The sequence below is a fragment of the Nannospalax galili genome, unplaced genomic scaffold (genome assembly GCF_000622305.1).
Source record: "Nannospalax galili isolate Female #2095 unplaced genomic scaffold, S.galili_v1.0 scaffold768, whole genome shotgun sequence".
Lineage (NCBI taxonomy): Eukaryota > Metazoa > Chordata > Mammalia > Rodentia > Spalacidae > Nannospalax > Nannospalax galili.
Genome location: NW_008360317.1, coordinates 2,982,727 through 3,000,386, shown reverse-complemented (window position 1 = coordinate 3,000,386; position 17,660 = coordinate 2,982,727). Strand labels below are relative to the sequence as shown.

The window sequence follows — 17,660 nt, the reverse complement described above, 5'->3', positions numbered from 1 at the left end:
CCTGAGTTTGAATCCAAATACCCACACGGCAGCTAACAACCATCTGTTACTTCAGTTCTAGGGGCTCTGCCACCCTCTCTGTTCTCCTTGGGCATTGCAGGACATGGGTGCACTTACATACATGTAGGCAATACACTCATACACATAAAAATAATATTTTTTAAAAAGAGACAACTGTACTCCATGTTCACAGAATTATTTGAGTCTAACTATGGAAACAACCTAAGTGTTGACAGATTAATAAAGAGAGAAGGTGGGTGTAATGGTACATGCTTTGTAATCCCAGCACATGGTAGACTGAGACAGGAGGCTCATAAGTTTGAGGCCAGCTTGGGCTATACAGGCAGACCATCTCAAAACAAAACAAACAAACAAAAAACCCACAAAATGAAATGGATGAACATGAAAAGCATTCTGTTAAGTGCCAGACAGAAAAAAATACTACATGATTTCCTATGTAGAATCTAAAAATCTCAAGTACATAATTAGCCATGGGAGAAAGAGTGGGAAAAATGGGAAGATGTTGGTCAGAAGGTACAAGATGCAGTTATGTTGGATGAATAAGCCTAGAGTTCTAATTTGCACTATAATGACTGTAGTTAATAATACTGTACTGTATCCTGAAATTTGCTAATAGATTTCTGGTACTCTTACCATGCCACATACAATGTAACTAACTGTATGAGGATATGCATATGTTAACTGTTTGACTTGTATTCATTATTCACAATGTGTATGTGTATGCAGTGCACATTATATACAATTTTATGAAAATAACTAAAAAATAACAAATAGTACATTAGATACTATAGTACTTGGTAGTAAATAATCTGAGCAGCTGAACTAGAAGAGTATAAGAAAATATACGCTAGTAGATTTAATGAATGTAAAGTGCCCAGTACCAAGAGCAAGGAACATAGCTATGTTGGGTATGGTAATAAAGAAAATGTATTTCAGAAGGTGAACTGTGTCAAGGGCTCTCATTACTCCTAGTTAAGTGTCCCTCTCGTTCAAATTCACCAGAGGAAAAAAGCAAATTTCTCTTATTTACAGGGTAAATGCAGATTCAGAAGGTCAGTATGTATATCAAGTCAAATGGATTTTGAATCTGAATCTGAGACTCGTTGCCAAGCAAGTTAATTACCTGAGTTTATTCATTTGACAATACTGACCATTTTGTAAGACAACTATAAGAAATGTTGTTAGTAGCTATTATTAGATAATATACAGGCCTGTGTTGTTAACTAGACCTACAGCAAAAGCTTTGGTTTTCTGGATCTGGCTTGGTGGCACACACCTTTAATCCCACCCTCAGAAGGCAGGGGCAGCCAGGTCTCTATGAGTTTGAGGCCAGCCTGGTCTACATGGTGAGGCCCTGTCTCAAATAAACGAAAAATTTAGTTTTCTCTACATTAGAGAGGCCTCCTGCTACAACTAGGGATTACTGATTATCATGTAAAAATGATACCTAATGAATCAAATAAGTAGATCCTTTTCCAGTAGTATTTAGTGTAGTGATGGGGTTTTAACCCAGGGCCTTGCAAGAGCTCTGCTTACTGGGCCAAATCCCCAAGCCCGGCTCGTTCTTTTTCAAATCCAAGAAGGCCTTTTACTGTTTGTGAGCAGCTTTCACTTGTTGAAGCCAGTTGAAAGCGTTCTAAATTCAAACAACAAACCCAAATTAAGCAGTGCACTAGGCTACAGACTCGGTAAATTCAGACGTGAGGTCATGTTTCAATAGTGGAAATGAGGCTCGAAACATGGTGATCATGTCCTACAAGTGTAGAAGAGACAACCTCGGCCTGCAGAAGACCTAATTCTACAGAATGGCTTTCACAATTTTCTAAGCAAGGAAACGGGTGCACAAGTCCTGACTGGTTGCTACTGGCAACTCCCCTTCTTCCATTCCAGTACCAGGAGCCGCGGGCTAAAATCAGCCTACGCGAAGGGGCAGGACTAAGGGGGGGTCCCACCCACTTCGTGTCCCGAAGGCGCGAAGACAAACGTGAGCAGGAGGGGACGAAAAGCCGAGGGACTGAGTAGCTGGGGACCGTTGAGCACTTCGTTGGAGAACTACCGCACTCCATAACCTTTGACTCGGTCGGTGACAACTAAAGAGGAACGCCCACCGTCTCCGGGAGTAGCTAGAGGGAGCGGCGCGCCTGACTTCCGGTCGACGCTCGTATTGCGTCAAGGCGTCGCGGAGTCATGACGTGTCCAGCGGGCTTTTGGCGCGAGCTAACGACTTGAGGCGTCCGGGGTGGACCTGTCGGTGCTGAGGTTTGCTGCAGGCGCTGAGGTTCGCTGCCAGGGGAAGCCCGAGTGGGTCGATGCGGGCCGTGGGCGGCAGCGCGGAGTCGGGCAGCGCCTGCGGGTCAGTGGGGCCGGGTGAGCACGGGCGCGCTCCGGGCCGGCCTGCAGTGGGGCCTCACCTCCCGACCGGGACCCGCGTCCTCCGGCCTGGCCTCCGCCGACCTCACCGCGGCCCCGGTCGAGTTCCAGCCGTGCACCTTCGTTTCCCAGTGTGGGCCGGCCCAGCGTCACCGACGCCCTATTTGAAATTTCTTGTAATCGCTCTGTTCCAGGTGTTAGTGAATTATCGAATGGTGAATGTCTCGCACTGGAGCCCTCTAACCTCGCGCACCTAGTTAGCATAATTAAGATTGTTACAAACTCTGTTCTTGAGTTGCACCGTATTCCCTTTTCGGTGCTTATGATGAATTTAAGTTGAACAGTACAATTATAAACTGCTCCCATCCTCGTTATAAGTTAATTATTGTCTCAAAACATGGGTCTAAGGTAGGATCTCCTTAGACAAGCTTCTGATTTTACCCAAGACAGCTGATTTTATCTCAGCCACTAAAGAAAGCATCTCTGTGAAGTGTATTTTGGTTGCTCTTTTGCAGACGTACATACCAAGCATCGGAGAACTTTTGTGCAGAAAAATGCCTATTGAATACAAAAGGAAACCAACTTTTTTTGAAATTTTTAAGGAGCGATGCCGCAAAGCAGGTATTGACTTTTTTTTTTTTTTAAATAAAACTTGGTAAATTACATCGAGAGAATGTTTTCAATAAAATAATTCAAGGTGAATGCTTTCTTTAAAAACTCTGAGCTAGGTGTGTAGCTTACAATTATAATCCCAGGGAGGCTGAGGCAGGTGGATGAAAAGGAGTTCTAGGCTAGTTTGGGCTATTTGGGGGTTCCAGGATGGCCTGAGCTACAAAGACCATCAAAAAAGGGGTGGGGGAGGGTATAGTTCAGTTGTTACAGTGATTGCCTAGCATTCAAGTCCCTAGGTTTGCTCCTTAGCGCTATGCATTGTAGCAAATGCCAGTAATACTACTTCGGATGTGGAGGTAAGAGGATGAGAAATCGAAGGTCATCCTCACCTACATTTCCAGCCCAAGGCCAGTATGGAACACATGAGACCCTGTCTGTAAACTAAAAAAAGTTAAGTAACCCAATACTGAACAGTTTTCTTTGTGCTGTAAACTGTTTTTATGGAGTCATAAATCCACTTAACATAATCTTTCACCAGGTCACCAAATGATATAGAATGCCTAGTTCTACATGGTGATTAGCCCCTTGAGTTGTAGTAAGAACTGTTTGGAAAGTGCTGCTAGCAAACCAGAAGCATTGAGGACGTCAGAGGTTGTTGGACTTTTGTTTCAGTTATTCTTACATACTTGAAAATGATCTGTGTTTTCCCCCCCAAAGCTTTCCATGTTAGAAAATTAAACTAATAGCTTAAAAATTATTAGTTCAGGGGCTGGAGAGAGTAGTTAAGAGCACTGACTGCACTTGCAGAGGACCTGGGTTCAGTTCCCAGCACCCACATATTAGCAAACAACGGTCTTTAACTCCAGCTTCAGGGGATCCTTTTTGTGACCTCCGTGGACATTGCACAACACAGGTGTACTTATATACATGCAGGCAATACACTCATACACAAAAAATAAAAATAACAAAATTTTAAAAGTTATTAGTTCAAAAAATTTCTAAAACCCAAATTTATTCATGAGAAAATAGAAGTAAACCCATTACATAGTACCATAAATAGCATTTTTTTATGAAAATTATTTTCCAAAACAAAGTTTAAAGAGAATGGATTGTTTTATAATTTTGCAGTTCATTTTAATCCTTACTCAATAGACTGGGTTCTCTTACCTGCCTTTATTCATTCTGTTGTAGCATAAGTATATGAAGAAAGTCCAACTTCATGCTGCAAGGTAGTAGGGAAAAGAATTCTAACAGTATTCAGTTGCTTGTATTTTCTGTATTAGTTTTTCTTGTATTTTGGATAGATAATTCATATTGTGCATCATGCTGTACTTATTTGCAAACTATTGGCATACTGAGTTATATATATTTTTTTATTTGGTTTTTCTTTTTATTTTTTTGGTCTTTTTGAGACAGGGTCTCCTTATAGCCCCAGCTGTCCTGGACCTCACTATGTAGACTAGTCTGGCCTTGAACTCACAGAGATCCACCTACCTCTGCTTCCCGAGTGCTGGGATTAAAGGCGTGCGCCACCACGCCCGGCCCATTTATTTTTTATTTATTTATTTTTTTGGTCTATTTGAGACAGGGTCTCCCTGTAGCCACAGCTGTCCTGGACCTCACTATGTAGACCAGGCTGGCCGTGAACTCACAAATATCCGCCTGCCTCTGCCTCCCAAGTGCTGGGATTAAAGGCATGCGCCACCTCGCCCGGCTGAATTCAATATTTTAAATATTGACACAGTGTGTGAAGAAAAGTAATCCCATTCATTAATATCACTACTGATCATATCAGAGCACTCTTTTGAAACTGAGACGAACACAGCCACTGTGAGTCCCTGGAATTTGTAACTTTCATTTTGAAAGCTCACATTTTATCATTAGCAACAAGCTTTTATTTCCTTTACCATGATAAGCTCACTTCAATCATTTGTAAAAAGATGTCTACCAAACTCCACATTGGAGAATTCGGTTTGTCAGTCTTTTCAAGTAAAAAAAAAAAGGCTTTTCATAAGAAGTATTTTAGTTCTCACAGCTCAAGTGCTGTTCTAGACAATTATTGCACTTTAGTACGCAGAATGCATGTTTGCTGGTTTCTCAGAAAATAATAAAAAAAAAAGATGTGCTAAAGAATTAAGCTTGGACCTGTAGGATTGCTCTGTGGGTAAAGGCGTTTCCCATTCAGTCCCAGCATTCTGAGTCATTCCTCAGAACCCTGTTACTTGCTGAGCCATCTTGCTGGCATGATTTCAAAAGAGACAGGGTTTCTGTGTAGCTTGAGTTATCTTCAAACTTGCAGTCCTCCTGCCTCAGACCTCCTGAGAGCTAGAATTACAGGTGGTGTGTGTGTGTGTGTGTGTGTGTGTGTGTGTGTGTGTGTGTACCGTGACACATGGTGGAGGTCAAAGAACAACTTAACGATAGTTTGAATCAGACTCAAGTAGTCAGGCACAACAAGTGCAGCAAGCACCTTTACCTGCTAAGCCGTGATCTTACTGCTCATGAATTTTTCTGTGTCATTGATTAAAACTCAGATGGGATTCTTACTTTCCTTACAGATCTAGGACCCATAAGCCTTAATTGGTTTGAAGAACTTTCTTCAGAAGCTCCACTCTATAATTCGGAATCCCTAGAAGAATCTGAATATAAAACCAACAGTTATGAGCCACACCTATTTAAAACACCACAAAGGAAAGCCTTTTATCATCAGTTGGCTTCAACTCCAATAATATTCAAGGAACATGGTCAAACTCTGCCACTATACCAATCACCTTTAAAGGAATTAGGTAAATATAGATTTTATGTGGGCAAGTAATGTGCTGTGGTAAAATGGAGGGAAGTATATACTAGGAATTCAGGCAAAGCTATGTTTAAAATCTTTCCGTCATTAACTGTTTTGTTGTACAGATCAGTCTGTCTCATCTCTTTCTTGACTAAAAAATGGAACTGGTAAAAATACTTGATAGGTTTTGGTTAAATGTTTCTTTTCCTTCCTCCTTTGATATACCCTACTAACTAAGGTTTTCTGAATTGTAACTTTGATATACAAAACACCCCCTGTGACTTGGTTTGATGTTGAGCTATGTTTCTTTAAGTTATAACAGAACAGAGAAGATTTTTAAAAAATCAGTTTGCTATAAGCATCTTAATTTGATGGCAGTTTCCCTGACCTAGGTCCCACATATTTGCAACACTTATGTATTAAGGTTATGCATTCACTCACTGGAGTAATTATTCCTTACTTGACATAAGTACTTTCTTTTTCTTTAGAGAATTACTTTGTAGCAACTATATACTGATAACATGTAATATAAGGTTAAACATGTTATATACTAAAAGAAAAATACTAAAAAACACAATGACAGTTGATAAGAAAGAGAACATACTGTGTAAAGAAAGTCAGGCCCTTGGGCTTTTTATGCATGCTTTTGCCTCTGCTCTCACCTTCTTACCTTTTCTATACCTAATTTATATACTCATCTTCAAATGTCAGCTCATTTACTGCTGCTTTTCAGAAATTTTCCTGTCTACTTTCACTGAGGTTCTAGTGAAGGAGACATATAAGCTTCTAGTGAAGGAGACTCTTGGAAGTATACAACTAAAGGGAATCAAGGTAGTGAGCAGAGATTTTCTTAATGCCCTCAGATACCAGGTGGCAGACATAGTGTGCTTGGTAAGATTTTCTATAATGAGTTTTAATTTTGCTTTAGAAAGCATATTTATCTGACAGCAGTCTTTTTTTTTTAAATCTTTTTGAGACAAGGTCTCCCTGTAGCCCCAGTTGGCCTGGAACTCACTGTGTAGACCAGGCTGGTCTTGAACTCACAGAGATCCGCCTGCCTCTGCCTCCCAAGTGCTGGGACTAAAGGCATACACCACCATGCTTTGCTTACCATCAGAATTTTTAAAAAATAATTTATTGAGAATTTCATACATGTAGAATTTTTTTTTCTTTTTTCTTTTTATTTTATGTGTATGAGTGTATTGCCTGCGTGAAAGTAAGTGCACCCGTGTAGTGTAGTGCCCGTGGAGGACAGAAGGGACTGTTGGATCCCCTGGAGCTGGAGTTATGGACAGTTGTTAGCTGCCATGTGGGTGCTGGGATTTGAACCCAGGTCTTATGCAAGAACAGTCTGTTCTTAATCGCTGTGCTATCTCTCCAGCCCCAGATGCAGAATTTTTTAAATACGAATTAAAAGGGTAGACTTCAGGCCCTACTCGGAATCTTTTGCGTTAGAATCTCTGGAACTAAAGCTCTACGTTTTATTTCTTTAAACTCTTTTTTTATTTGACAGTTTCAGACATTTATATACTGAGTTTTAGTCATTTTCACCCCCCTTCCCATTCCCTTCTCTCATCCTCTCCCTCTCCCTCTCCCTGTAGAGCTCTTCTCAACAAGTCCCCTCCTACTTCCATGTCGTCTTTTTGTGTGTGGCCCAATGAGTTTAATTAGTTTCTTGCCTAAGCATGGGTGGGAGATTGTTTACTGAAGCAAGGGCAACCTATCAGTGGCTATCCCACTGAAGAAAATGACACTCCCTCTCTTCTCCCAACCATTGTTTATTTCTAACAGTCCTTCAGGAAGGGGTGGGGCCTCATGGCCCTCCCCAGCCCATAGTGAAATATTGGTGGACCCAATCTTCCATAGCAACGACTTCAGGGTGCAATGGCTGTGCCAAGTCCAAAAGATAACCTTTTTGCTGCACATCTCGCCATCCTCTGACTCTTATATTATTTCTGCCCTAAGCCCTACATTTTAAATTATCTGGGTGTAGGTGGGAAGATCAGTAGGAGATACACAATTGTTCAGGTGATAGGGGCAAGTAACCTGAATTAGTACAGTGGCCCTGGCTTACCCATTATTTTGCTTTTCTTGATTTTAGTTATCCAGGGTCATCTGTGGTCTCAAAATATTAAATGAAAAATTCCAGAAATAATTTGCATGTTTTAATTCTACCATTCTGAGCAGTGTTATGAAATCTTGCATTATTTTCTCTGGGTCATGAATCATCACTTGGTCTCGAATAGTCACATTGAAATTCATGCTACCTTCTTGTTAAGTCACTTAATAGCAGTTTCTTCAGGTATACTGTTGACTTACTTAGTATAGTGGTGTTCAAGTAACCCTTAAACACTGTCGTAATGCTAGATTATAATGTCTGCATCGTTTACTTCATTATGTCAGCGTTATGTCATTGTATATCATCATCAACACGATGAATATAGCACAAAGAAATTTTGAGGGAGAAAGACCATATAACTTTTTTTTTTTTTTTTTTGGTCTTTCTGAGACAGGGTCTCTCTGTAGCCCCAGCTGTCCTGGAACTCACTGTATAGACCACACTGGCCTTGAACTCACAGAGATCTGCCTGCCTCTGCCTCCGAGTGCTGGGATTAAAGGTGTGTGCCACCACGCCTGGTGAGTTTCAAGTTTTTAAGTACTGTTTGAGGTGATGTCCTATATAGATGTTTGGGAATGTAAGTTCCAAGCAGCTGTCTTTTTGAAAAGTAAGATCATCATCACATGACAGAAAATTATTATGAGATGCAGGATTGAGTTTTAGGGATTAACAGATGAAATACAGAGGAAGACAATAAAAAGAAAATCACCCACTCAGCAAATACTCAGTGCTTGCCTCTGTCTAGCAGCTTGCTGAGTGTTAGTGATACAAACACGAATGAGATGTCTCTAAACTTTTAGATAGTATGTTAGGGGGAAAAAATAATGTAGTGGTGTGAGAGGTTACAATAAGAGTATGTGCACAGTGTAAAATGAGTAAACGTCTATCTAATCTTGTCAGGAAGAGGTCATAAATCAGCTTTTGTTGAATCTACTGAGCCAGTTAGTCAGTGGTTAATTCTCTAATTATAACCTGCTAGAATTAGCCTGTATAGATAGGATAGAAATCAGTAAGTCCAGTCTGAACTCATGCAGACATTAACTTTAAGGTTATATGCATAAATCTGCTAATTATATTCCCTTGAGACCTTTTGCTTTTAACTTTAATGCACAATGAAGAAATGTGCTGTTTCTGCTTCTGAGTTGCCCTTTTATAAATAATTTATTTTTATTTTACGTATATGAGTGTATTGCTTTCATATGTGCCATGCCCACAAAAGTCAGAAGAGGACATTGAATGTCCCCAGAACTGGAGTTACTGATGGTTGTTAGTGGCCATGTAGGTGCCGGAAATTGAACCCAGGTCCTCTATAAGAACAGCCAGTGCTCTTAACCACTGAGTCATCTCTGCAGCCCGTAAGCTGCCCTTTTAAAAAGCCTTCTGGGTTTATCTTAATCTTCAGCTTATTTATGACATTCTCAGGTTATTTGGAAAATATTTAGTGTTTATTTGTATATTTATTTTTACCTGTTTTAGTTTTAAAAACTCTTTTTTGAAGTTTTTTTAATATCACACCTGAGTCTGTTTCATTGCTGAATCAGTATTGGTACATTATTATTAACAAAACCTTTAGTTTATATTTGGGTTTAAGCCATGTGTTGTCTAGTTCTGTGGTTTTGACAAGTGTATGTTGTCTACCTACCATTAGAGTATCATACAGAATAGTTCCACTGTCTAAACATCTCTTGTGTTCCAGCAGTTCAGCCCTTCCTTCTCTTAAACCCCTGGCAACCACTGAGTTTTTACTGTATATGCCTTTTCTAGAATTTTACTTTTTCCAGTCTTGTTTTCATGTTTGTGGGATCCATGTGGATTCAACCAACAATGGATTAAAAACGTCTTTTCAGTGAAAATGACTTTGTGAGTGTGTGTGAGCACATGAGTGTTGCATGCATGTGTGGAGGTTAGTGGACAACTTTTGGGTGTTAGTCCTCACCTTTCCACTGTGTTTGAGACAGGCTGTCTTTGCCAGTGTCTAAGCCAGCCCAGCCTAACTGGCTCTTGAACTTCTGGAGATTTACCAGTCTGCCTCACCTCACCTCACCTCTCATTTCCTGTAGATGTGCAGGGAGTTCAAAAACTTATGTCCAGTTTTTATGTGGTTTCTTGGGGACCTGAGTTTAGGTTATCAGATTTTCCTGCAAATACTTTTACCTACTGAACCATTGGAGGAAGATGGTTCATCCTGCAAATGGCTTTTTTTTTTCCTCTTCTTTCCACTTTTAGTTCATAGCATATGAACTAAAGGGTAGGTTCAGTTAGGCATTCTCATACAAGCCTGTCATACTTCACTGTAATTCATCTCCCTCCCTCAATGCCTTGTCCCTTGGCCTCCATTTGCTTGTCCTCTTCTTCCAAATAGTTTCACTCCCTTCTGCCTTAAGCCTTCTTCCTCCACTCTCATGGTTCCCTTTCTAGTCACTTTATACACACACATAAACACACACACACACACACACACACACTCACATATACAAAATCTGGATCAGCATGTAAGGAAAAATGTATTTATCTTTCTGGGTCTAGTTAAGTAGAATGATTTCCAGTTTGATCCATTTTTCTACAAATGTCATGATTTCATTTTTCTTTATAGTTGAATAAAATTCCTTTGTGTATGTACCACTTTTCTTTATCTGTTGATGGAAATTAGGTTGGTTCCATCTCTTACCTGTTGTGGGTAGTGTAGCAATAAACATGAATGTGCAAGTATCTCTGTGTTCTATTGACTTCAGTCATTCAGATATATATATACCCAAGAGTGGTATAACTGGTATGATAGTTCTATTTTCAGTTTTTTAAGGAATACCCATACTGATTTCCATGGTGGCTACACCAGCTTAAATTCCTACCAGCAATATGTAAGGATTCCTTTTCCTCATCCTCCCCAGCATTTGTTCTCATTTATTTTCTTTTTTTTTTAAAAAAAAAAACAACTTTATGGCACATGCCTTTGATCCTAGCACTTGGGAGGCAGAGGCAGGCGGATCTCTGTGAGTTCAAGGCCAGCCTGGTGTCATAGCAAATTCCAGGACAGCTGGGGCTACACAGGGAGACCCTGTCTCAAACAAAAAAACAAAAAACAAAAACAAAACAAAAAAACCCTTTATTATTTTTTTAACATTTATTATTTTTATGTGTATGAGTATATTGTCTGCATGTATGTGAGTACACCTATGTCGTGCAATGCCACAGAGGTCAGAAGAGGGCTTTGGACTCTCCTGGAACTGGAGTTAAGTACGTTTCGTACCCGCCATGTGGGTGCTGGGAATCGAACCTAGTCCTCAGCAAGAGCAGTCAATGCACTTAACCACTGAGCCATCTCTCCAGCCCCATTATTTATTATTTTTTTTTATTTTATGTGTATGTGTGTATTGCCTGCATGTGTGAAAGTGCACATGTCATGCAATGCCCACAGAGGTCAGAAGGGGGCATCAGATCCCCTGAAACTGGAGTTACGGATAGTTGCTAGCTGCCATGCCATGTGGGTGCTGGGATTCAAACCCAGGTCTTCTGCAAGAACATTAAGGGTTCTTAACCGCTGAGCCATCTCTCCAGCCCCTCATTTATTTTCTTGATGTTAGCCATTCTCATTGGTATGAGATGGAATCTCAAAGCAGTTTATTTCGCTTTTTCCTGGTGGCTAAGGATTTTGAACACTTTAAAAATAGTAATTGACCATTTGTATTTTTCATTTTGAGAACCATCAATTTGCTTCATTAGTCCATTTATTGATTAGATGATTTGGGGGGTTTTTTTTGGTGTTTAATTTTTCTAGTTCTTTATATAGGCTATCAATCCCCTCTCTGATGTGTTGTCAACAAAGACTTTTTTCTCTCATTCTGTGGGTTTTCTTTTCACTGTGGTGATTATTTCCTTTGATATTCAGAAGCTTTTTAATTTTATAGACTCTCATTTATCAATGATTAGAATTATTTCCTGTGCTTTTGGAGTCCTCAGAAAGTCCTTGCCTATGCCTGTATCTTGAAGTGTTTTTGCCTACATTTTCTCTAGCAGTTTCAAAGGTTCAGGTCCTACATTGAGATCTTTGATCCACATTGAATTGATTTTTTGTACAGAGCAAGAGATACAGATCTCTTTCTTCTGTATTTGGATATCCAGTTTTCCTAGCACCATTTGTTGAAGAGGCTGTCTTTTCTCTAGTGTATGTTTTTGACACCTTTGTCAAAAATTTGATGGCTGCAACTATGTGAGTTTATTTTTAGGTTTGTTGGTTTGTTTGTAAAGGGTCTCACTTAAGTGGTTTTGGTTGGCCTGGAACTTGCTATATAGACCAAGCTGGTCTCCAACTGACAGAGATCTACATACTTCTACTTTCTGAGTGCTGGGATTAAAGATGTGCCACCTCGTCCACTACTGGGTCTCTTTGTTCTAGCAGCATGCAGTTTTTAATACTGCTTTGTAGTATAATGTGAGCTCAGGTACTGTGATATGTCCAGCATTGCTCTTTCTGCTAGAATTGCTTTAGGGCTGTTCAGGGTCTTTAGCACTTCTGTCTGAATTTTAGGATTTTTTTTTCTAGTTCTGTGAAGAATGTCATTGGAATTTGAATCTATAGATTGTTTTCTGTAATATAGACCTTTTCATAGTATTAGCATGCTAATCTATGAATATGGAAATTCTTTTCATCTTCTAGTGTCTTCAGTTTCTCTCTTAAATGTCTTAAAGTTTTCTTTCACCTGTTAGGTTTATTCCTAGTTTTTTTATTTTTTAATGTTTTATTATTTTTTTGTTTATTTTTGTTTTTGAGACAGTCTCCCCGTATCCCCAGCTGGCCTGGAACTCACTATGTAGACCAGGCTGGTCTTGAACTCACAGAGATTTGCCTGCCTCTGCCTCCCAAGTGCTGGGATTATTTATTTATTGTTTCAATTATTTTATTATTTTAATTATTTGTGTATGAGTATATTGCCTGCGTGTATGTAAGTGCACCCATGTCATGCAGTGCCTGCATAGATCAGAAGAGGGCGTCAAATCTCCTGGAACTGGAGTTACCAACCATTGTTAGCTGCCATCTGTTTGGTGGGAATCAAATCCAGGTCTTCTGCAGGAGCAGACAGTGCTCTAAACCACTGAGCACTGTCTAGCCCCAATTCGTAGTTTTTTTTAAAGCTAGTTTTTAAGAATTTTTAGATTTTTAATTTATTATTATTTTTTATTTATTATTATTTTATGTGTGTGCTTGTAGTGCCTGCATGTAGGTGCGTGCACCCGCGTTGTGCAATGCCCAGAGGACAGAAGAGGCTGTCGGATCCCCTGGAACTGGAGTTACAGACAGTTGTTAGCTGCCGTGTGGGTGCTGGGATACGAGCCCAGATCTTCTACAAGAACAACCAGTGTTCTCAATCGCTGAGCCATCTCTCCAGCCCCAAGAATTCTTGGGAGATGGCTCAGCAGTTAAGGCTCATGCTCCTACCTTGATGTCCTTTTTTTTTTTTTATTAAACTGGTTTTAGTGGGATTTTTCCCTTACCTATTTCTCAGCAATTCATTATTAGTATATATGTAGTTTTGTACTTTTTTTTTTTTTCTTGTCCTTTTGAGACAGGGTCTCCCTGTAGCCCCAGCTGTCCTAAAGCTCACTATGTAGACCAGGCTGGCCTCAAACTCCAAAGATCCCCCTGCCTCTGCCTCCCGAGTGCTGGGGTTAAAGGCGTGTGTCACCATGCCTGGCATGTACATTTATTTATTTATTTTTTATTTTTTGGTCTTTTTGAGACAGGGTCTCCCTGTAGCCCCAGCTGTCCTGGAACTCACTTCGTAGACCAGGCTGGCCTTGAACTCAGAGATCCGCCTGCCTCTGCCTCCTGAGTGCTGGGACTAAAGGCATGTGCCACCATGCCCAACCTTTGTATGTTGATTTTTATATCCTTGTACTTTGTGAAAGTGTGTATCAGATCAACCTAAGAGTTGTAGTCTTTAGGGTCTTTGATGCATAGGGTCAAGTCCTGTACACATGTGGATAATATGACTTTTCTTTTTCTGTTTGTACCCCTTTTATTTCTTTCTCTTGCCTTATTGCTGTAGCTAAAACTTGAAGAACTACATTGAATAAGAGCATAGGGGGTTGGCACCCTGCTCTTGGGCCTCTGATTTTAGAGGAAATGCTTTTAAGTTTCCCCCATTAGTAGTTGGCTATAGGTTTGTCATATATATTTTTATGTTGGGATATGTTCCTTCTATTTTTATCTCAATGGGATATTAAACTTTGTCAGAATTCTTCTGCATATATTGAGATAAGCATGTGCTTACTGTCCATAAGTCTATTTATATGTTGCATTACAGTTACTGGTTTGTATGTGTTGAACCATCCTTATATCCCTGGAGTGAAAGAAAGTAACTTGGTCATGATGTATAACCTTAATGTGTTCTTGAATTTGGTTGGCAAAAATTTTGAGTCTGTATTCACCAGGGAAATGGTCCTATAGGTTTTTTTTTTGTTTTGTCCTTAACACAGTTTTTATATCAGAATATCCTGAGTTCATAGAATATGTTTGATACAGTTCCTTCCCTTTCTGTTTTGTGAACAAATTGAGAAAAATTGGTGGTAAGTCATCTTTAAAGCTAAAGGTTTGGTATAGTTTGGCAGTAAATCCACCAGGTCCTTTGCTTTTCTTTTTCAGGAGATTATTTATTTATTATTTATAAATAAATAAATAAATAAATAGATCTCAGATATCCCAGGCTAGCTTTAAATTAGCTTTGTGGCTGAGGATGACCTTGAGCTTCTGATCCTCCTGTTTCCACCTCCTGAGTGCTGGGATGGACTGTCACAGCCAGTTTATATGATGCTGGGCATTGAGCCCAGGGTTTCATGCCTGCTAGGCAAGCACTCTGCCACTGAACTACATCCCCATCCCTGGGAGACTTTTTATTACTTTATCAATCTCTTGCTTGCCTTGGATCTGTTTAAGTCATTTATATCCTCTTGAATTAATCTTAGTAGGTTATAAGTATCTAGAAATTTATCAGTTTCTCCTATTTTTTTTTAATACAAGTTTTCCAAGTTTTTTAATACAAGTTTTCCAAGGATGTTCTAATGACCCAGGATTTATTTCATTGATTTCTGTTATAACATCCCCCTTTCCATCTAATTTTATTAAGTTGGATCTTCTCTTTCTTGTGGTTAGTTTAGCTAGGGGATTGTCAATCTTGTTTATTTCTTAAAAGTACCAACTCTTTGATGTTCTTTTAGTTCCCATTTCATTAATTTTTTCTCCCTGATTTTTATGATTTCTTGCTGTCCACTACTTTAGGGTTTGGATTTTTGTTTTCTTAAGACCATTTGTATACACCATTAGATTATTTATTAGAGATTGCTTTGATTTTTTTTTAACGTAAGAACTCAAGGACATAAACTCTCCTTTTCCAGCTGCTTTAGCTGTGTGCCAAAGCTTCTAGTAAGTTGTGCTTCAATTTTTATTTGATTCTAGGCATTTTTAAATTTCCTCCCTAGTTTCTTCAATGACCTACTGGTTGTTCAAGTCTCAAAGATTTGTAAGTTTCTGTGGTTTTTCTTGTTTGATTTTAGTTTTAGTCCACTATGATAAAATGTAAGAGATTATTTTGATTCTTGTATTTGTTAAAGACTTGCTTTGTAGCCTAGAATGTAATCTGTTTTTAAGAAGGTGCCATAGACTCCTGGGAAGAATATATTCTACATTGGATGGAATATTCTGTCTGCATCTGTTAAGTTCATTTGCTCTGCGTCATAGTTTATCTCTATATTTCTGTATTGATTTTTAGTTTTGATAACCTAAAGATTAGGGGGTTTTGTTTGTTTGTTTTTCACTTTTCTTTTATTGTTATTTTGCAGTACTGGGAATTGAACCCAGGGCCTCCTACGTGGGAGGCAAGTACTCTACCACTGAGCTATATCCCTGTCCCAGAGAGAATGAGTATTGAAATCATGCACTGCACTGTTGTTGCCCTGGGAACTATTTGATCTTTTATGTTGATTGTTTGTTTTATGAAATTGGGACCCCCAACATTCAGTGCCTTAATTCCTGAGCAACTGATGTCCTATTTAGAAAGTCCTTTCCTATGCCTGTATCTTGTAAGTTACTGCCAATATTTTCTTCTAATAGTTTTAGGGTTTCCAATTTCACATCGAGGTCTTTGATCCATTTGGAGTTGACTTTTGTGCCAGGCGAAAGATACAGATCCAGTTTCATTCTTCTACAGGTAGAGATCCAATTTTGCCAGCACCATTTGTTGAAGGTGCTGTCTTTCCTCCATGTGTATTCTTGGCACCTTTGTCAAATATCAGGTGGCTGAAATTGCATGTACTCATATTTGGGTCTTCAATTATGGTCCATTGATCTATATGTTTATTTTTGTGCCAGTACCATGCTGTTTTTATGACTATAGAGCTGTAATATAGTTTGAGATCTGGTATAGCAATCCCCCCAACATTGCTCTTGGTACTCAGGGTTGCTTTGGCTATCTAGGGTCTCTTGTGCTTCCATATGAATATAAAGATTTTTTTTTTCTAATTCTGTGAAGTACGTCATAGGCTTTGATTGGGATTGCATTGAATCTATATATTGCTTTTAGTAGGATGGTCATTTTCACAATATTATTTCTTCCAATCCATGGGCATGGGAGGTCCTTCCATCTTCTGGTGTCTTCCTCAACTTCTTTCAAGATTTAAATTTTTTATTGTAGAGATCTTTGAAGTGTTTGGTCAGGTTTGTTCTGAGATCTTTTTTGAGGTTATTATGAATACTCTTTCTCCACTTGCATGTTGTTGGTATATAGAAAGGCTACTGATTTTTGTAGATTAATTTTGTAAACTGCCACTTTATTGAAAGTGTTAAAATCAGTTCTAGGAGTTCTTTGGTGGAATTTTTGGGATCTCTTAGGTATAGTATCATATCATCTGCAAAAAGGGATAATTTGATCTTTTCCAATTAGTACTTTAATTTCCTTCTCTTGTCTTAATAGCTTTTTCAAGAGTTTCAAGCACCGTATTGAAAAGGAGTGGAGATAGTGGACATCCTTGTTCCTGGTTCCTGATCTTAATGTGAATTCTTCCAGTTTTTCTCCATTTAGAATGATGTTGATTGTGTATTTGTTATATATAGCTTTAATTATGTCCCGTTCCCTTTTGGACTTTTATCATGAATGTATGATGGATTTTGTCAAAGGTCTTTTTTGCATCTATTGAGATGACCATGTGATTCTTGTCTCTGAGTCCATTTATATGCTTTATGATATTTGCTGAGTTGCATATATATCGACCATCCCTGCATCTCTGGAATAATGACAACTTGATCATGATGGAGGATCTTTTTGATGTGTGTCTGTATGTGGTTTGCAAGTATTTTTTTGAGGATTTTTGCATCTATGTTCCTTAAGGATAAGGGTCTATTTGTTTTTTTTGGATGTCTTTACCTGATTTTGTAATTAGAGTGATGCTGGCTTCATAGAAGGAATTTTGGAGTTCTCCCTCTGTTTCTATCTTTTTGAATAATTTAAATAGTATTGGTTTTAAATGTCTGATATAATTCTGCTGTAAATCCATCTGGGCCTGGGCTTATTTTAGTCTGGAGGTTTCGTATTACTGTTTCAATTGCCTTATGTATTACGGGTCTGTTTAAACTTCTCTTCTTGGGTTAGCTTTGATGGGTCCCATGATTTTAGATATCCATTCATTTCTTTAAGGTTTTCAAATTTAATAGAGTACAGGTTTTTAAAATATTCCTTTATAATGTTTGGGATTTTTTTTATATCAGAC

General features: G+C 38.9%; 1 protein-coding gene across 6 annotated transcripts in view; it reads left to right on the top strand.

The window, feature by feature from the left end:
- Positions 1–1,568: 1,568 nt before the first annotated feature.
- Brca2 (BRCA2 DNA repair associated) overlaps positions 1,569–17,660 on the top strand; it is a 100,992-nt gene continuing 84,900 nt past the window's right edge. For 2 of the 6 annotated variants that reach the window (XM_029559665.1, XM_008825024.3), the window contains exons 1-3: positions 1,573–2,299; positions 2,907–3,012; positions 5,562–5,789. In XM_029559665.1, the coding sequence (XP_029415525.1) occupies positions 2,946–3,012; positions 5,562–5,789 (295 nt within the window). In that variant the 5' untranslated portion in view covers positions 1,573–2,299; positions 2,907–2,945. Of the gene's footprint in view, positions 2,389–2,906; positions 3,013–5,561; positions 5,790–17,660 lie in introns of all 6 variants that reach the window. The other 4 variants (XM_008825026.3, XM_008825025.3, XM_029559664.1 and 1 more) reach the window with 4 other exon arrangements.